Source organism: Varanus komodoensis, unplaced genomic scaffold (assembly GCF_004798865.1).
Source record: "Varanus komodoensis strain SLA01 unplaced genomic scaffold, ASM479886v1 scaffold13_1, whole genome shotgun sequence".
Taxonomy (NCBI): Eukaryota; Metazoa; Chordata; class Lepidosauria; order Squamata; family Varanidae; genus Varanus; species Varanus komodoensis.
This window is the reverse complement of record NW_025335408.1, coordinates 7556825-7578306: the sequence shown is the minus strand read 5'-3', so window position 1 is coordinate 7578306 and position 21482 is coordinate 7556825. Positions and strand designations below refer to the sequence as shown.

At 40.7% G+C, this 21482-nt stretch overlaps 1 protein-coding gene across 1 annotated transcript; it reads right to left on the bottom strand.

Moving 5' to 3' along the window:
• Positions 1-5370: 5370 nt before the first annotated feature.
• Positions 5371-21017, bottom strand: IFRD1 (interferon related developmental regulator 1). Its single transcript, XM_044423046.1, has 12 exons — positions 20669-21017; positions 17332-17436; positions 15025-15106; positions 14321-14445; positions 14067-14224; positions 12611-12661; positions 12343-12521; positions 11875-11983; positions 10322-10456; positions 9498-9626; positions 8800-8895; positions 5371-6017 (listed from the first exon to the last, which is right to left on the bottom strand). The coding sequence occupies exons 1-12, from the start codon at positions 20715-20717 to the stop codon at positions 5928-5930; spliced, it is 1308 nt and encodes a 435-aa protein (XP_044278981.1). The 5' UTR covers positions 20718-21017; the 3' UTR covers positions 5371-5927.
• Between the last annotated feature and the right edge of the window lie 465 nt (positions 21018-21482).

Genomic DNA, 21482 nt, shown 5'->3' with positions numbered 1-21482 from the left:
TATCCCTTAAATATCAGCCATTAAGCTGTACAATGTAGGCATTTTTCACAGTAAGAAAGCAGCCAGCAGGGTTCTCTGAAACAGTCTCCTAGCCACTATTCCCCTATTACTTTTGCCACCATTGCATTGATACTGTGGAGAGTGAGAAAAGGAAGGGGAAAGGGAACATCGTGCAGTAACACCAGCTCAAGCAGAGAGAAAGCTTACACTGGAGCTTCATGCCTGCAGTTCTCTGCATCCAAACCCTTTGGGCTCTCCAGATCTTGCAAGTCTGTCCTCCATACACAGACTTGTGAAATGGGACTGTCTTCAACACAATTTATTCTTATTTCAAAAGGTTGTGGATAGTGACTTTGAAAAGACTGCACAAGTATAGTAGATCTCTTCCATAACTCAGGTGTAAATGTAACCCTGCCATGCAGTTTGTGATACTCTGCTTGAGTATATTTGAGCTGGCATATATAAATTCAGTGATGGCCAGAATGCCTTTAAGATGTCCTGCACCAGCAACTTCTTATGTGCCATCTTCCCTGCATGACAGGGTTGTATCACTGTGATCAGCTGTGTAGCAACAACCAACCCTGTTGCACAAGCATTACAGACCACTTACTGACTGCTGCATCAGCTTGGATGAAGTACACATCATCCAAGACTTAGATGGATGCTTTTAGACTTAGAATCTGGACTATAGATCAACTGAACATTAGAGTAGTCAAATAGTACAAAGCTGGCATGGGACACCCAATAGAATGGGGAAGGGGTGAATTTACCACTAAGTGATATGAATAAGATTGGCAAAAGCTTTAATTTTGGTGATTTACTGATTTCCTTCAGGCAAAAGTGTCAGACAAGAGTGTGTTTTATTTCCTTATCTGTTCAGTCTGTATGCAGAACTGAGGCAATACAAGAACTTATTCAGTATAAGAACATTTTGCTGGAGACTAAGGTTAAGATCATCCACACTATGCTATGTATGGATGTGCAAGCTGGAAAGTGCAGAAAGCTGACAGGAAGAATATTGATGCATCTGAAATACAGTGCTGGAATAGAGCTTTGTGAATAAACTGGATTGACAGAAAGATGAACAAGTGGGTCGTAGATCAAATCAAAGCAGAACTTTCTCTGGAACAAAAATGACAAAACTGAAGCTGTCATACTTCGGACACATTATGAGAAAGTATGAATTACTAGATTAAGCACTAATACTATGGAAAGTCAAAGGCTGAAGAAGACAACTAGCTATGAGATTGATTCTAAAAAGGAAGCCATAACCTGCCTTGAGTTTACAAGAGCTGAGCAGGACTGTCAAGGGCAGGATGTTTTTCAGGGCTCTTATTCACAGAATCACCATAGGTGGGAGATGACTTGATGGTACGTAGCAATAACAACAGAGCTTACAAGAGGCGTCATTTGAGATGGTCAAGTCAAATAGGAGGTATAGCATACTGCCCTCAGGACAGATGGATTATTGTTCCCTTGGGAAAATATCACGTGTAGAAGAAAGCAAAAATCAACGATCATGTCACTGTTGCTATTTTTACTTTCTCCTCTGAAGACATTTATAGACAGCTGTACAGCTAACTTGCACAAGAACAGGGATAGGTTTGGCACATGAGCTGTGTGGAGTTATAAAGAATCACCACAATCTTCAGCCTGTAACCCACCTTAAATTTTTTGAAGATTTTGCTTCCTCAACTTTTCTTGTTCTGAAGGGAAAAGAAAAACTGAAAAATGGAAGAAACTTCTACTTAACTCGGTTCTGCTAAATGTAACTGGCTTTGACTGAGTGGTTTTAAGTACCGTTTGGAATAACTAAAGCCTACCGTTCCATTTTGCACTTTGGATTTCTGTAGAATTAGAAACAAGATGCTGTATCCAATTTTGGCTTTTCCCTCAAGGGTGACCACAAGCAGGCAATAATAGCATACATACAGAGCACTAAGTACTCATTGGTCCTTGACACAGCAAATACCATCTTTCTGCCATTTGAGTGATTGTCAGTATTTGGTCACTGACTCATAACTTTTTCTTTAATATAAGGACAGAAATTGCTAGAAAGGTAGCTCCAGGCTTCAGTTGAGCAAAGAATTATTTATTATTCATTATTTAAGAATTTATTTAAATTCTAAAGATATAAGAAACTGAGTATTACTTACAGCTGAAGCATGGCCATCTATACTCCTTTGCCGAAGAATTCCAACATTATGTGCCAGCACAAAATAGACTGCATGCTGTTCCTTGCTCTTCTGGAAATTCATTGGAGTCTGAATGGAACCCACAAGCTCAGTTCTGAAGCAGACTGTTCTTTCCATCTATATTTAGTATTCATTTCAGCCAAGTTGTCAGGTTTCAAATGTTTGATTGGATTATGTGAGTGTTGTATGCAGAACACTGTTATAAGGTCCACATTAGATACAAATCCACTGTCTTAATCAAATGTGTGGATGGTGTTCACATTTCTGTAATGCTTTTTCCTAGCATAAAAGTTCCTGGCTCACTGCAGAGAATTTAACATTTTCATGTGGACTTCCCAGAACTATCTAGAGCCTGTTTGATGTAGTGGTGAAGAGTGTGAGCCTGGCACTCAGGCGATCTGGATTCTAGGCCCTGCTTGGCCATGGAGGCAACTGGGTGACTTTGGGCCAGTCACGGATTCTCAATTTACCTCACAGGGTTGTTCTTGTGGGGATAAAGCCTGAGAGCAGCAATTTTCATCTTGTAAGAAAAAAGATGGAATAGAAATCTAATAAATCAATGAATCTATTCATCCCTATGTGTACAGGATGCTGGATTATATATAGGCTTGTGATCTGATTCCACATGACTCGTTTTCTTATGCTGAGTCAGTATAGAAGACCAGTCTTGCAAGAACACAGAACCTTTGCTGTGAGGTCGTAGCACTCCATTCTTGTAATACCCTCTCTGTGATTACTTAGGCATCAGGTCAAAGCCCTTTTGATTTACCAAAGCTTTAAATGGAAGTAAAAGCTCCCCTAACTGTCCATTGGTTTTATTGTCTGCTGTTGTACTGACTTTGGTCCTCTGGCTTTTGTTGGTTAGCTTTAATGCAACGTTAACTTTGAAACGAACAGTCACTTTGGAGACTTTTAATGGGAAAGTGCCTCAGAAACATTTTTAAATACACAAAAAACATATCTGTTATTGTTATAATTGATATCCCTTTTTTCCTGCAAAGAACCCAACCCAGCTTTCATAACCCTCCTCTTGATTTTATCCACACAACACCCCTGTGAGGTAGGTTATGCTGTGAGACAGTGCCTTGCCCAGGTCCCCTAGTGAGCTCAATGGCTGAGTGGGCCAGTAATCATACATTTACCACTTCTCCATATATTCCATCTACATCCACTCATTTATATTTGAATATTTCATATATTAATATGTGTACGGCTAAAAGAAACAAGTGAATATTGACATTAATATTACTAGACTTTTCTTGTGTGATTGGAGTTGTTTCTATGTCTAGATAGGTAACTATCAGGCAATCACTATGTTTTGAAACAAGGTATGCAGCAAGTTTAAGCCTGATTTTAAAACAGTGTAAGAGTGGTGGGCTACCTCCTCCTCTAGATGCCAGTCAGGAATGTGAATACTAGCTTTTATGGTGCAGCAGTATTCTGGGCATATTGCATCCTGGGTCATATTTACAGAAGCTGCTTTCTAAAGAGGCCATGCAAAAATACATAAACATCCTTGTCAGTCAGCAGGTTTCATTAGTTTCTAAAGTCTTTTTAAAAGCCCTTGTTTTTAAAATGTGAAGGAAGCCCACCAATGAACGCCTTCATCTTGAAACAGGCCTCTGCACATGCACAGGGATATTTTTCAGGCATAGACTTGTGGAAATTTCAGTCAAAAAGGTGTGCAAAACATGGGCCATCTTAGAGGCAGCCTGCCAACCCCCTCAACCCCTCCCTCCAAAAGGAACCCCTCAACTTGCTCTATTTGCAATGTCAAATTCAAAGGTGGCAGGAAACCCATCAAGCACAAGTCAGATTTCCTTGTGCTGGCATATTCCCAGTTAAGTTTCCTTTCTCACTTAAAAACCTTATTCCTAGTACCTTTCATCACATCTACCATACTGCTTCATTTCTGCATGGAACTGCAGATGAAGGTTGTTGATTTGGGTGTCATCAGTACCTAGTTCTGCCTTTTCTCAGCTAATCCAGGTATAGCGGTTGATGTTGTGGGCAGGCTTCAGTAATGGACCGTATAGAGACTAATAACTGAAACTCTAAGGCACTACCAAGCTGCTGGAATGCACCTTAGGAGTTTGACCTAGAGCTTGCTTCCTTATGGACCAGTTGTTTGGGACACCAATGGATCTAGGTTTTTTTTGAGGATCATGTGACATTCATCGCCTCAGCTAACTCACTTGGTACATCGTCTCCTGGGAAAAACCACCTTGCCTTCATAATCTATACTTCAAATGTACACCCCTTTTTTAACCCTAAAAGGTGCCCAAGGCAGCTTACAAGTCTTTTTTCCTTTTTGTCCAAACAGCCCTATGAAGTAGGTAGGCGGAGTACCCATGATTAGCTCAAAGTCACTCAGTGAGCTTAATGGCTGAAGATGAAGTAGAACTCAATTTTGCAGGCCCCAGTCCAACACTAACCACTTCACTACATTGGCTCCCTATGATTGCATTGCTGCAGCACCCATATACTGAGTTTAAACAGCATCCAGAAGCTATGGCTGATCCTGAAAAGTGCTCAACAAGCTGTTAACCTGGACTTGCTACTCAGAATTGGAAGTTTCTCACTGACTTCCAGTTGGGTTACACACAGAATTCAGTTGGTTTTGACTTTCAAGCCCCCAGTGGATGACCTTGTCCACACAGTGGCAGCAGGGATGCTACTCTCATTGTCCTGTGATGGCAAAGTCAGGTGACAACTAGAGATGAAAACTTTTCTGGGGTAGTTTCTGAAGTCTGGAATTTCCTGTGGCCGGAGCTGTTTTTGGCTCCTTCTCCTTTCAGCAACAAGACAAAGTGCCCAAGCATTTACACCTCCCAAGTGTAATAAGGAAAATGTTCCGTTGTGCCCAAGGCCCTTGCTGCACCACATTTCAGGTCACAGTTCATGGGTAGCGTGCTAGAAGCATTTAGACCCAGGTATCTCAGGGGAGAGTGCTCTATCAACTGGCCTAGCTGTCAGAAAGCAGCAGGACCTTGGAATACACCAAACAGAGTCTGTTCCACTTCTTCCCCAACTCACTTGGGGAAGTGGGTTACATTGAAAATCACTATTTTACTTTAAGTAGCTGGCCTTTCACAACCATGAGATCACCTGCCTAGAATAATCAAAGCTTTTTGACATCAACTCATTTCAGAAGGATATTTCATATAAAAACAGATTTCAGAGATAAATATATTTTATTATCCAAGTTTCAGAATGTGATACACAACATTTCTTTAAACATTTGTCTGCTACTTCATTGAAAATCCAGCTTCACTGAGCTGGAGGGGCCCTGCATGGTACACCAAGGTCACTGTAACAGCCTTGATGTTGAGATTTAAAATAGTTTGTTGACCATAAAATAGGCATGTTCAGCCTCACAGAGTATTCATCTTAGAATTTCTCACCTATTTCATTAGTTTGCTAAAACCAATGAGCTGAATCAAAACAGTCCTCAGCACCAAGTGACTAATAGTGATTTAAGAATTATGCCAGAATCACGAGCCAGGCTCACATACCATATAGTGCCAGAAGCTTCCCTCCCAACCTTCTACACTCTAATCTACACTACAAATATCCACCTAGGCAGTTAACAAACACCTATTACATTACATATATGCAAAATACCTAAGAGGACAGTTAAAATGCCTCATTTCACTTTAAGTACTACAATTAATTACACTTAACAGGAATTAGATTTAACCAAAATCAAGTTAAAGGTCTTCAATAGTTCCTCTAGAACACTTCACCCACATCTGCCCTTTTATCACGACATTTGCTTCGAGCCTTTGTCCGTGCTTTGAATGCTGCGGAGTTGTAGAGATGCTGGAAAAAAAAGGCAAAAGAAAAATTTACTCATTCTAGTAAAGCCAAACAAGTGATAAATGCTCCTCTGACAACTTTTGGGATTTTACATTCATCCTGCACAGATATACTCTGAAGTATCTGGCATGTGAATGTATCGGAACTAGGCAGTCTTGTGCTATTTGTCAGCATCACTTAAGAGTTGCCTTGTTCTACACTACCAAATTCTGAAGGTATAACTTCATAATTCCACATTAAAGCAAGAAGAATTACAGCCACAATGCCTTGAAACTAGACGTGACTGCATATTATCAGCCTGTCTAGAGAATGCTGTACAATTTAAATTACTGCTAAGCAACCCTGCCAGCACAGTCAGGCCTTTGGTTTATGAGTTTTATTTCTATCCCTTTCTGCCAGAAGGAATGTATCATTGAAAAAGTGGGAAAACACATTTTGTAATATTAATAAACTACTCATTATCTAAGAAAATATACATTTTCTGCACAATGTTCATCACAGATATCCATGGCAAGAGGGGGGAAAAAATCCACTGAGAACATAGCAACTGCCGAAAGACAATAGTTCAGATAAGCAGAAGGGCACTTTGAGGATAAAGTTGACTGGATAAATAGGTCCCATGCAAACCTCTATAAAATTATGCTATAACCCAACACTAGCTCCATCCTCTCTTAGGGAAGCCATAACTGGTCTCTTATAAGTCCTTCCCACTTATAAGCTGATGTGCTACCACCTGACTGCATTATAATATGCTGCCATTTGAAGACTTCAGAAATTTTAATAAGTCCAAAATGCAAATGACCAGAACAGGAACAATATAACAAAAAATGCACCGCAAGAACATCTGTGCTGGCTATCAGTATATTCTGCAGCTCAGTTCAGCACACTGGAATTGAAAGAGCCAGGGATCTGAAGACTGCTTCCATCCATATAAAGCATGCTCCCAGATTATCTGCTAAGGCCCTTGTCCATGGCCCCAAATGTCAGAAAAGGTGAGGCAGGCTTGAGGCATAGCGTGTTTTCTGTGGTGGTACCAAGACAATGAGATTACCTATCTGGTTCAGTATCCTGTTTTCCAGCAGCCAAACATGATACCTATGGAAGGCATGAGGGAAATGTCCTGTTCCTACTTCTCCCAGCTACTGCTAGCTAGATGCATGTGACCTCTGAGGAGGTAGCATAAAACCATCATGACTAACCTTCATTCCATTCTAATTTTCCTGTTAAAGCCATCTTTAAAGTTGGTGCTCCTGTCCACATTCAGCAGAAGAAAATTTTGTAGTTTTAACTCTATAGTTAATATGAAGTACTTTCTCTCTTTATAGCTCCTGCTCATTAGACAACCTTTATAACCAATCCATATACTATTATCCCAAAAACCTTTTCCTCATCAGTCATTACCAGATGAAACCCCATCATCCGATTTGAAGTAAGGAATTTTTGTCCTAATATACATCACTTCACAATGAACTGCATCTGCCATTTTGTTTCATCCTTTTAAAGTTCTTTTCAACCTGTTCCTTGCTTTTACCATTCTGAATAATTTGGTGTCATCAGCAAACCTGGTCACATCACCAGCAAACCTCCTTTCTTCCATCTTTCCACTATGAGAAATATCCATGGATTCCCAATATATTTCCTGTTCTTTAACCAGGTGCTGATCTCATCCTCTTATGCTATGCCTGACTTTCATGATGGATTGCCAGAAGAGACCATGGTGACACAGCTTTCTGACAAAGAGCCAAGACTCTTTTCTTTTTTAGTTTTGTGGAAGTGATTATTTCTGCTTTGTTTGCTATTTATTGTTTTAATTATTGTACTATCATATTATTATTTTAATTATTGTAAGCTGTCCTGAGATGTTTTTCGGGAAGAACAGGGTAAAAATGTTTAAATAAAGAAAGACATTCTTTTTTCAGGTGCTACTTTTGAAGAGTTTTCCTGGTTCTACTGTTCCTAATGTATTTTTAAAAAATCATTTGTTACCTTTTAGAACATACCAGCATAGAAATGTTGATAATACATTTACTGCAATTTCAAAGTAGTATTGCCCTTAACAATAAGGTTAGCTAAAACCAAATTGTTTTAACTAATAGATTAGAGCATCTGCCCTCACTAACGATAGGTTTCACATGTGGGGCAGCTGATGCTCATATAGAGAACTATAAACTCTTTTCCATTTTGTCCCACTCATCAAAAATATCAGTTTCTTGCTTATTCAGGCTACATATCAAACACTGAAAGGGATCTATAGCAGCTGCCTGTTACTGTACAACTACCTGCTTCCCTTGCAGACTAGAAGTTATTTGAGCTGGTTTTTGGTTAAGAGGGTCAAGATGAAACAGGCAATTTGTTGACCATCCAAAGCCCAAAGAAAGGGCAGCCTAGGAATATTAGTAATTCCGCTGTACAAACCTGGAAAGTGGTCCCATGAATTGCCTCATACCCTACCTCCTCCACGCTGCTTAGACCTGCCCCCCACACTGCTCCTCCTCCCCAATTCACACAAATACACCTGCCCCAAAGCCGAGGAAGAAACCCAAGCTTGGATATGGGCCCTGACGGGCCAAGTGCACAGAGTGTTATGCTGGCATTACTCTGCTAGCTCTTTGCTACTACTAGACAAGGTAAAGGAACAGTACTGGCCATGGGACAGGTTTACTTTACTGTTCCAACATTTTTGCCGAGAGACAAGTACCCCAGAAAAAGCATTAAATGGTAAGGCAGAAATGGTACCTAGTAGAAAAACCAGATAATTCAGCTGAATAGAACACAAGTAACATACCCTTTCGAAACGGGGAATCTTCATGGTTTTAAGAGCTGCCTCATCAAGCATCAGTGGTGGCCCAAGTTCAAACACATTCCGGAGGAGCTCATTTGACTGCACAGAACATTTGAGTCATTAGAAGTGTGCAAAATGTTGCACTCTCAAGCATTCGGTGATTGCGATTAAGCTTGTAAGATTAGGGGCCTCCAAGCATAACTGCAGTCCTGTTTCTTGCAGTCCTGCTCAGAAATCTAGATGTTTCCTACCATAGTGTAGGCAAAAGAATAATCACAAAATGGTTATCTTTTCCCTTACTCTAGAGCAGGACTCAACATGCAGCCCACATACAACCATCCTTGGCCTTTTGAGCACAGTGGCCAGGGAAAGGCTGCAAAATAACCCAGTTTTTAGAAAATAAGGCAACAAAAAGGACCTATTTTGAAAACATATTCCCCCTTTTCTGATGCTGCAACACCAACAAATTTCACAACTGCAAACTCTTGCTTTGTCCTTTCTAGAAGGAGCTATGTAGCAGTTTGTCTCTCCATACCCCTCCTGCTGGACTACTTTGGCGGCAAATTAAGGTAGCTCCCAGCTGGATTCAAGGGGCAATACTGCTCCCTGAACCTCACTGATGTTGTATTTTCATAGTAGTCAGAAAGTATTGTTAGTCACAGAGTAGAATAAGGTAAAAAAAAGAATGTATATTGGTTTACCTGCAGATGATATTGCATTCCTGATCCTAAAATGTCCTTGAACGTATCATATGTTTGTTTTTTAACCCAGCAGTCAATGTACATGCGCTCTGGTCCAAATTTTACTGTCTCAGTGGGGAAGTCATGCTCCTGTAAAAAAACCAAAACAAGCAGCAATGCCAGGTGTGGCATTAGAAATGCTACTAACAGCCCTTGCGCATATTAAGGCAAGCAAGTTAGTAAACTCTATGCCAGCCTTCCCTAACCTGTGGTCTCCAGAAGTACGAGACTACAGCTCCAACTAGCTACATCCAGTAGACCATGCTAAACATCTGGAGGGTACCAGGTTGGAGAGGGCAGCTTTATGTTATTAGTCTATCTTATTCAAGTAGAGAAGTGGCAAGGGCATACGAGCCTCCAAAATACAGCTGCAGTATTAATGCACTGGTTGATATTCTAACCTTCTCTACTCTCATTTATAAAGTTTCTTTAAAAGTTATGTCTCTATGATTAAAATATGAACACTGGAATGCCCTATCTTTGTCTGTGCTTTGGAACAAGAAGCCAGCAGCCTTGAGAAAGGAATTTGAGGTCTTTGGGAACTCAAGATTAGGCTGTTAGTTTTCTGACACCAAGCTGCCCTTTAAACAAAACCATCATCAGCTCTAAAGAACCTCACACTGCTTGAGTTTCCCCCAACCACCCACTATGAAGTCTGCTAAACATTAAAGGTCTCACATGTTTCATTAACCAGCTGTATAGTTGACTTTGAGCAGGATCCCCTTACTAAAAAACCAGTTTTTATTATTTTGAAAGGTATCTTTTTATACTGCATTGCACTTTACCTCCACAGCTCGCAAGACATCTCTGAAGACAGATCGCTGTTTCCTTTTGTCTACCTTAGCACGGTGTTTATTCCCATCTGTAGCCAGAGCCTTCAATTTCTGGGTTAGAAGTTCCATATCTTCATAAAAGAAATCCTAGCCAGAGGGAAAAGAAAAAGAACAGTTGCTTACAATGTCATTTTGTAGGTTGACTCAAGTTTCCAAAGTCCCAAAGAATTGAACTCGTTCATAGACCTACTTTATGTTTTATATTATTTAGAATAATTCAAATGCAGTACCAGACAGCTATTACTTAGCAAACAGTAAGCTTATTTCCATATCAAAAGCAAGAAATTTTATACTGCACCTTTGAGCCCTCCCTTCAAGTTGGACTCAGTTCCTGAAATTCAAAGTAGCTCTTTTCATTCATCTCTGGACCCTGACATTTTAGAGAGGCAGTCTAACGTAATGAAATCTATTGGCATGATGATTTGCATGGGAACCCAGAACAGTAGTTCACATGTCTGACATGAATGGTTTCAAATGAGTATATGCTCAACAGATTCAGGATTTTAAAACTCTGGTTAAATGGGTTCTTAAGTGGTATTAGTAGGGTAAGCAATGAGTTGACGGGTATGCAGAAGATACTTATTGTTTTAGGTTGGCCATATCAAGCCAAAAGGAATAACCAAAAATCCCAAACAGATCTCTCCAAACTGAGGAATGGACATTAAAATGAGAAATGCAGTTCTATGTAACTCTAAGAAAGCAGCATGCATTAAAGAAATGATACATTAACATCCTATAGGGTCTGAGCTATAGTGAATGACTAGGTTATTAGGGTTGTAGTAGCTAGTTTGATTATATTAATCCAGTGGGGTTTTACAAAAGGCAAACTTCACATTTTATAGCTCAGACTCAAGCTGCAGCAAAAGCTTGAATTGCATAAACCAGAATTGTATTTAGATACTGTGCTATGACTCATTTACATTTACTCTTTTCTGTTATCCTAAGTTGCCAAGACTTTCTCTGGCTACCCTTCCAAGATGGCACATAGGTAAGTTGAGACTATTTTCTTTAATGCTACTGAAGAAAACAGTAAAGATATTAATAAAGAAACATTAAAACTTCTAAGTCTGGAAAAAATTATTCAAAAGATTCAACGTGAACTTACTGCATCAACACCAGAGTATCCAAAGTAAGTTTATGACTACTGGATACTGCTGGCAGATATGAACTAAAGGGAGACACTTTACAGGGCCACATTATTACACCTTACCATATTCAAGAGGACAGGACAGTCATACAAACATTCAGCAGGACTACAAGCCACTGAAACGCAATTCTATTTCTGCAGTGTAACTAATCAACTGCTATTAGCAGAGGTATTAAAAAGTTGAGTTTGTATCAAGCCACTGTTTAGAACAATCTTTTTTGTACTGTCAATTTATATACATAATGCCATATTTCTCCACCATAAAGCATCAAATGCTATAATTCATGTTGTAAAACGGACTGCAAAAATACACCATCCTCATCTTTCTACCTTCTGTTTTATAATACTTTGAACTTACCCCATCTGTTGCTCTTGCCAGTTCAAACAAGAGAGCCAAGGTTTCACCAGCAGCAATCCTCATGTTTACATTATCACAGGATAACAGGACGGGAAATTTATGCAAATGCCTGGGAATAATAAGAGCATCTGACTTAACCAAAAGAAATACTGTACTTGTCATAAAGCAAAAGTGTGTGTCCTATGTACTGAAGTTTTTTTAAATTTCCCTGATCACTCACTGAATTATGGGAAATGCATATACTAGCTCCAGTTTTGTTGTACAATTTCCATCCCATTGAAACCAATGAAGGAAAACATGAAAGAAAAAGAAGAAAAACAAATCTCCAGTTTCTATCATGGGCCCAGCAGGGTCCTGGATATGGTGGTTTCTCTGACTATGGATCTCTGCCCTGCCCACCCCACACCAGAACAATGATCTGCCCAATGATTACTCCCAAGATAATTTTCTAAGGAACAGAATACCTACATTTCAAGTTTTTTCTTCACTTCATTCATTGGGCAGATGGTCAACAGAAGGGTCCATGCCAAGAGTGCACTGATGTGAAGAACTGTGTTCTGGGTGCTGGAAATGCTATTTGAATTTTTCTCATTCTGATAAGATTTGGTGAAGATATTTTCCAGGCATTCCATTGTTGAGTATAATTCCTAGTTTTAAAAAAAGGTTCAATGAAGGTGCTAAGCAGGACCATTCAGTATTTTACCACTGATAAAAATTATTATAAAAAATTTTTTACCGTGATATCATCGGTGGCAATAAAACAACAGACTCCTAAGCAGTTTGCACACTAGACAAAAGAAACAGAAGATATATTTTCAATTTTGGTTTGACTTATACTTGGATAACATTTTGAACTGACAGAATAAACAAGGTATTACTACAGCTGACTCTGTGCTACTGAGAACTCATGTGGTCATTAGATTGTGGGGACCTGGGAGATCTGGATTCTAGTCTCCACTTGGCTATGAAGCTCACTGGGTGACTTCGGACAAGTCACTGGCTACCATCCTAAACTACCTACTCTCACAAGGTTGTCATTAGATAAAAATTAACTCTGTAAGCCATCTTGGGCTGCTCATAAGACAACAAAAGGCAGGATATAAATGTAATGTAATAATAGTATTTCAAATTGATTCAACTTATTTGTCTTTTACACTGAGTCCTATCACCATTCCTGTATAGAAACTCACTTTTGCTTACATACTTTTAGCTAAATTACAGCATCTGCTATGCATTAGCATATTGACATGTCATGCCATACCATGGCTGTATGTTCCTGTCCCAATATTAAGATTATGCATGGATAACTCTTGACACTGCCACATTTGCCAGGAGTTCGATATGCAGCAACCCAGAAAGGACATTCCAATACAGACATTGAAACTGTGGAACTTCCCCTCCCCAACTAAAGCTATTCCATTCAACCAAGTTTTATTGTGTTGCTGCTTTGTGTAAATTATTTTTTTATCTATGTTACTGTCATCACCCCCCCCCCCAATTTGATTGGTTTATGACTTTATTGTGCTGCACTGGTTATACCCCACTTTGGGATTATTTCAGAATGAAGACGGGGCAATACATTTCAATCAGTGCTTGACTGCAGTCTTAAATGATTTTACAGAAAACAAAGGGTGTTCATACAGTGTGGCAGTCTAAGACTTCTCCTAGGTCAGACCCTTCAGGGTTTTTCTTTTAAAGACTGGGCCAGGTCTTAATGACTGGAGTACTATATTACTGGACACTGTCACTTCCAGCTTCCAAATATCATCTGTCTGCTTGCTCAGTGACTATTTCTAATATTCCCATGGGTCCTTTCTTTACTAGTGATTCGTAAAACACTGAGTTGAACAGACCCCTGTGCTTTTACCACCATTAACCAGGAATAGGCAAAGCATAGGTCTCTGGGTATTACAGCCTTCAAAATACCCCTGCTAGCATGGCCAATGGTCATGAATACTGGGAGCAGATGTCCAAAAATCAAATATCTTCTACCAACTCTTGCCATGAACTACAACTAACAGCCCCGCAACACAAAACAAAGATAATGCAGGACAGGCCACCTTTTTGATATTCTAGAGTAGGTGACAAGACAAAATGCTAAGTTTGTCAATAATATAGAAAAGGTAGAGAAGGAAACATGGTATACAAGATTTCTCCTAACAATTTTTTAACACTAGACATTTGATACTTACAGCTTGCCTTGCTTGTATACTTGCTGACCCGTCAGATAGTATCTTCTTCAGAATAGGTGCAAGGGTCTTAAAGACCTCCTCACTTTCAATGCCTGATCCCAACTGCACACAAAGTAGACAGGCCAGCCCTGCAGCTGCACATTGCTCATCACTCTTGCCTAGATAGAGAGAACAACCAACTGTGTAACTCAATCTGAAAGAAATTCATCTAAACAAAATAACACTGTTTTACAGAAAAACAGAACAGCTGTTACCTTTCTTGATACAGCGTTCAATACTATCTGTTAGTGTCATTCTCCTTTCCAGGATGAACTCATACAGTATTTTTGAAGTCAAGGCATTTTTAAGACCTTCAAGAGCTGATTGCCTTGTCTTTGCACTATTAAGAAAGAAAAAAAAGGCATTGAAAATTATCGGTTCACATAATTGTCACCTTTATCCTTCTTTTCATGGGGGAAAAGACTCTCAAGGGATACATAATATCTATGTCTAGTATCAGAGGCAGTAGGCTAGCGCTAGTTAAAACTCAGTCAAATCTACCTGAGCTGCTTTTGTGAAGACAAAAATGGCTTAAGCCATTTGTGATCCTTGCAAGAAGAAAAATGTGCAATACACACAATATTATATCAATAGCAATAATAAATAGATGTGGTAAAGAATATGTTACCAGGTATGTTTAAACATTAATAGTAACAGTAAGACAATGTTACTGGGAATAGCAGCTCCAGGATGCTGGATGAATGCTATAGTGCTTACTCGAAGGAGTAGTGGGCTGAGATATCATGCTATGTGAGCACACTGAAAAATGAGATGGTAGGCCAAAACAATCTGAAAGGTATTTTCCGAACTATTAAGTGACATCAGCTATCTGCAAAGTGAGACATATTGAAAACTGATTTGTACATGATTTAAAACCAATCTGAAAAGTGACTTCAACGGACTACTCAGCTTCCTGTACCTCTTGTCCAATGTAAGGTCAATTAGTCCCTTCAGCTTGTATTCCAAGTCTTCTTGGGTTGCTTCCTCTTCAACTTCAGGCCCTACACACATGTGACAAGATACATATTAAATATTTTAGTCTGCACACAGCTAGACCAGAACAGACTGACCATTGGTTCTCTGAGTCATGTGTGAGTAAATGATTTAATGCTGCAACCTTTGTTCCAGTTCTGCTCAAACAGCTCTTTCGCACATATTCTGCTCAGTGGTTCTATCATTACTGCAGAGGTAGAAAACACACAGCCTCCATTCAAACCCCATGGGCATTTTTACAGGGCTGCAACTGCTCTATTTGCTGCTGCCTGTACTGAAGGAAAAATCTCAACAATTTTGCAAGGAAAACAAACAAGTTAGCACATTTCTTGCTTGCAAGAATGATCATGCGCCCTTCCAGCAGCAGCAAATTCAGTAGCCATGGAGTGCAGTCCCCAGCAAGTTACATCCCAACCTGCAGAGCTAGCCCATCCCATACTACTGATAATGATGTCTGTGGGTAGCTACCTGAGAAAGGCTCCCAGGTTTTTCAACTCTGCCTCAGGGAACCCAGGTGGACCAATGATGCTTTGACATTGTGTAAAAACAATTTTATTCCACTGTGCTTTTGTCCTAAACAGAGGACTGATGCAACTCGGTAGCCAGTTTGAAAGTAACAAGAAGGTGGTTGTTTTCACTATGGGGCTTCTTGTTGCTGTGGTGACAGCTACCATTTTAAATATCTGAGGCATGAAGAGATGAGCCATAGATTTGTACAACATGCAAGCCTGGCAACCCTAAAAAGTGCATGCATTCTGGGCAGCTTGTCAGCTAACCCAACAACCATCCTCATCAGATCATCATGTAAAGAAAAACACTATGTTCCTGCCACATCCCGACTGCAAGGTGTCAGTCATCACGGCAAGAATCCTACAGGAATATCACCTGCAGTGCTTCTCATTAAGCACAAACCAGGTCAAGGTAAAACAGCTTCTTAAGTACCCAAATCTTACTGAAAATCTCCCCTGGCATATATTCATTTATGGACATAACTGAAATGAATTGTATCCACATTAAAATAGCAGCTTTTCCACCACTTATTTGTAAAACAATTTTTGAATAAACATGACTGAATTAACAAATTCACAGGATCACGGAAGAGGAAATGGTCATGTGTGGATGCTGCAGGATTCTGGGTGGCTTTTTACACAAGGCAGCCATCTACCCTGACCAGGTTCATGCAACAGAACAAGCCAAGCTTCCAAGGATTATTACAGAAATCCCTTTGACAAGCAACTGATACATGTGGGAGGCAGGGGGAATAAGCCTCATTTCACTGGGACCCTGAACAGGTAGGTTATGTAACCCTTGCAATGTTGGCTGTGCATGCCTAAACAAGAGAATGGCTAAAATGTAAGCAAAGTAAGAGAGCCAGAAATTTTGATTCCAAGGGCTGGACAGGGAACATGCTCTGTCGGGCATGCACCCAGTCCCCTCTGCCCCACACAAAGTCCATCTTCTGAAATAGAGGCGGGAGCCATTTATAAGCAAATCACAGTAAAGAGAACATATGGAGCACTTTAATGTAAATAGTATTATGCAAGTTTATCTGCAGTTATTCAACAAACTGATTTCTAAAATAGCTTTTTAGAAAAGAGGTGAATTTCTGTATTCTTCTATCCAACAGTACTTTTTGTAGGATGTCTCTTGCCTTCTATAACAAAGTCTTTCTGCACCACCAAAGAGCAACACTTGCCAGTTAATGTTCCTCTTCCTCTATTATCCCAATTCCAACTCAAATTTCTGTTGCCCCAGTACTCAAAGTATTTTCTCTTGCAATTCATTGATTGTTGCAGCCCCTTCTCTTGGCTACCTGCTTCTCTATGCTCTAGCCTCCCTGCAATGCTGTTGTGACAGCTTCCCCACCATGACCCACCTCTGCCTCCCACAGCATTCCTCTTTGATCCATTCACCCATTTTTCTGTCTTCATCTGTACATTCTGCCATCCTGCAGCAACTCAAGCCACGCTGGATTCTTAGGCATGGGTGAGCCACACAAATGTTGCTGGCTGACCATAAAAGGCTGGCAAAATGGGTGCCAATTCTACCATGCACCTCTGAACCCAGGAAACAGAATAGCAAAGCCCAGACATAGTGCTTCACTTCTGATTGTCTGGGTTGTGCAAATGGATCCACAAAGGTGTAAACCTTTTTCCAACCCAAATGACCTCTCAAAGTAGTTAGGATTTTGCTTTTGCAGAAAGTTTACAATAAGACCCAAGAATTAACATACCATCCTCAGTGAAGCTAGCAGGATCACTGAAGCCACTGCAATGGCTCATAGTTTCAATCGATGCATCTTCATCACTAAAAGGCTGCATGTTTCTGTGCTGGGCACCTAGGGAAAAAACATTATTAGTAGCAGTTCATATTAATACTGGAAGTTATTCTGAATTAGTTGCTCCCCATCAAGTCTAACATGCTGTTATAATGTTATTTCTTAAATTATGCATTCACACCTCCACTGAGATTACAATTAGTGTTTGAAAAGAACAGTTGACAATTGGCTACATCTGAAAAACCCACATTTTTCAGCAATCCACAGTGCTCTGTTCTACTTGATGCTGATGGTGGGTCAATCAGGAACACTTCCTGTAGGGTGGTTTCTTTTGGGGCAACCACCCATTCTGACAATGCATGCCATGCTATGGATTGTTGAGCCCACAATGGGTGTCATATCTTCCAGATCAAAACTTTTGTGAGCTGAATGAAGCAGAAAGTGAGCTACTAGGCAATAGTGGCAAAAAATCTTGTTGCTTTTCGAAATCTTATGCATGTCACTGCCAGTGACAGTATTTCACTAATGTTAAGTGGCACTTGACTAGCCTTCCCCAGCCTGCAGCCTTTCAGAGAATTTCCTGCATTCCTGACCACTGGCCATGCTGGCTGGGGCAGAGGGAGGCTGGAACTCCAAAGTATCTAGAGAGTACCAGCTTGGAGAAAGCTGCTCTAGTTGACTATAAAACAAGTTAAAAAACCCTGGGTTGTTAACAAAGCTACAAAAGCAAAGCTGAGTTCAAGCTTACTTCTCTTTCAGTCACATGTGAGGAAGGGATTTCGACACTTTGCCACAGACTCTTCCTATATCATGCACCAAGTTTGTACAGTGTAGCTTTACATGAAAAAACAGTCAACAAGTACAGAACTGGGGCAGAGGTAAATAGTTTAACTGAGAAACATTTGATCACTTGCTTTGTATCCCACATGCACTACATAGCAGGGGTGGCCAAACTGAGGCTCACAAGTTACATGGACCTATTGGAGTTTATTTCACAGCTTGCAGGGGAGCCAAAAAAGTTCAAGGCAAAGCAGCCAAGCTAGTACAAACAAAAGCAGGGAACAAGGCGTGAGCCTCCTACTGTGATAACTGATTGCGGTGCTTGAATCATATTACTGATCTGAACCTCAACCAACCAGAGGATCTGATCCTCGGATCCTCAACCAATCAAGGCTCAACCAGCAGCTGAGCTGGCAAGCACCCTAACAGAGCTAATTTGTACAGTCTTGACAATGACTCACAGCCAAGTTGGAGACCCACAAGACCATTACTAGCAGTAACTAGCCTGATAATTGTAGCAATGTCTATTTGCTCATAATGAAGAAATAAATATATGTTCATGCCTTGCAGCTCTCAAGCATCTGGCATTTACTGTATATTGTTCTTCCATTGAGCAAGTCTGACCTCCCCTGATATATGGACTATACACCCAAGTTTCACCTTATTTGAAGATTTAAGTATAAGAAAGTTAAAGTATGTTTGCAGATTCCCAGTTCTCATCTTTTTCTTACCAATGGCTAAAACCTTGTTGCTTCTTTGCCTGTTGGATGACACCTATGATAGTCTTATGTTATTTATGAACTACCAGAGCTAGAAGGTCCCTCTGTTGACAGTCTAATAGCTTATGACCCACAAACTATCAGTATTCTCCTGCATTTTAAATACTAGCAAGGATTTAGCAATACTGACATAAAGAGCATGTATAAGCACACGTGGCTTAAGGCGAAAATTGTAGTTAGACATACTGTGACTTTATAATTTCCAAGCTGCATTTGAGCTTTTCACACAAAGTATAATAGGTCCAATCTCACTTTTGTTTTTGTTTGAGAAAAAAAAACATAACCAAGACAGATTAGTTTAGTTACTTCACTACAGAAAATTAAAATCTCTTGTCTACATCATTAAATATAGAAAAATGAATGTTCTCGAGATTTGACCATCCTATCTTGTTTAAACGCCTTCCAATATTTGCAGAAACCTTTACAGATGCTGTTCTCTGGATTTGCTCCAACTTATACAACTGACTTCAAGCTTCAATAATATAGTAATTTCTACCTTCAAGCTTCTGACCGAGAATTTTATTTTTAGCACAGCTCTAGCATTTCAGATCTGTAACCCTGTGATTTGGGAAACTGTTGGAGAAACGGCTAAATATATTTTATAATTTGAACAATGTATATGGCATGACAGTGCAGTACAGGAAGCCAAAAGGATTAAAACTAAAGACATTGCTTCAGCAACCAGAAATGGAATTCGAATAGTTGCCCATTGCCAAAAAAGTACTTCTGAATTCCACAACCAGCAATAGCTCATTAGAAAAGCTTTCTGCTACTCTTAACATATGCAACAGTTTTAGAAATAATTTGTAAACTTTTTATAAGTTAAAATATTCAAATCTTTACATCCCCAGATTTGTGCACAATATGCAGAACCGCAACACCTCATATGCTTACATCTGCCTTTGCCAACCCGGTGCAGTCCAGATGTGTCACAAAACAAGTTTAGCAAACAATACTAAGAAAATGACACTGTTAAATGATTTAACATTGTGTACTAAAGTTTTAACTTCAATGTGAGTTATGGTAGAGGTGTACAGAATTATGCACGGTGTGGAGAGGAACACATTTTTCCTCCCTTTCCCCAAATTACTAGAACTGGAGTCATTCCATGAAGTGATTAGTGGGGAATTCTGGACAGATAGAAGGAGACATTTCTTCACACTTAAACACTATGGAATTCACTGATCAAGAATTAGCGGTAGCCATCAATTTGGAGAGCTCTAAAAAGGAATTAGACAAATTCATTGTAAAGTCTGTCCATGGCTACCAGCCCTGATGACTACATCTAGTATCAGGGGTAGTGTGTACAGCGGTTACTGGGGAACCTGGGCAGGACGGAGCTGCTGCATTCATAACCTACTTGAGGAATCCTCTGGGCAGCCCTTGTGGGAACAGAATGCTGGCCTAGGTTCTCCCTTATTCTGAGCCGGGATGACTCTTCTTATGCAAAAGTCAAATTAAAATGCTCCATTTTCTAATACAGAGAATGAGCTGGGCCAAATACACGAATGATCGCCGCCGAAGTTCTCTTCAGTGCGGATCTTAAGCAAGAAGGGACGGCCCACGTCACTTAGGCCTAATGCCGGCTTCCCCCTCCCCCACACCACCCTATCGCACACCATCATGGGACACGCAGTCCATTTCCAACCAGCCGTCGCCGAGAAAGCCACTAGAGGGAACTACAGAAACCAGAATACGTCGCGGCAGGGGCGCATGCGTGCGAGCCCCCTCACCTGATGTTCCGCGCGGGTTACCCCCTCCTCGCCGCTTAGACTTGGGCATGGCGGCGGCCTGTAGCGGCAATAGCTCCGCGCGGTTCCTTCTGGCGCTCTCGCACCGGGGGTCTTGGTCTCCGGCCTGGCTTCTTCCCTTTCGCCCGGGCGACAGTGACAATCAGCCGATAGAAGAGCAGGAGCGCTTTTTACTATAGAAACGTCTCTGTGAGGCCGGCTTCCCGGACCGAGGCAGCGGATGTGATTGAGGAAAGCAGGTGATAGGCAAAGCTGTAGCAGCGGTAGAAATCCCCGTGGATGCCCGTGAACGAAGTCGATACATGTTTCTCCTCTCAGACGCCAGGAACTAAAGGCGGGGGGCTGCCGCTGCCGCTACCTTTATAGAGAGCCTTGGCTGAGGCGGGGACAGGCACGTTCGGGGGTGTGGCTTTAAGATAGCCAATCGCTTCTGGAGCTCGAGTGACGTCGGAACCAGCCGTCATGCACTGGCCTCAGGAGCATGTAGTTTTTATGGCTCGTTCAGCGAGTTCCGTTGCCGCTTACAAGAGCGCCGCCTTACAAAGTTCTCCATATTTTTTCCGTAAGGAATGTTTCCAAGCAGTGTTGCCTGGTGGGAGTTGTAGTCTGTGGCTTTCCAGGAGCCATTACGGTACGGGAAGCTTTCACGTCTGCTGCGTTGTCCTTACATGACCTGTTGGGAGTCGACTGTTCCAGCTCAGCAGAAGCAGAGGCGAAGGTTATTAGTTTAATAGGCTTCAGTGACTCCTAGAGGGGCTAATGCTGGAGTTGTGGGAAGGATAGGAAGGGTGTTAAC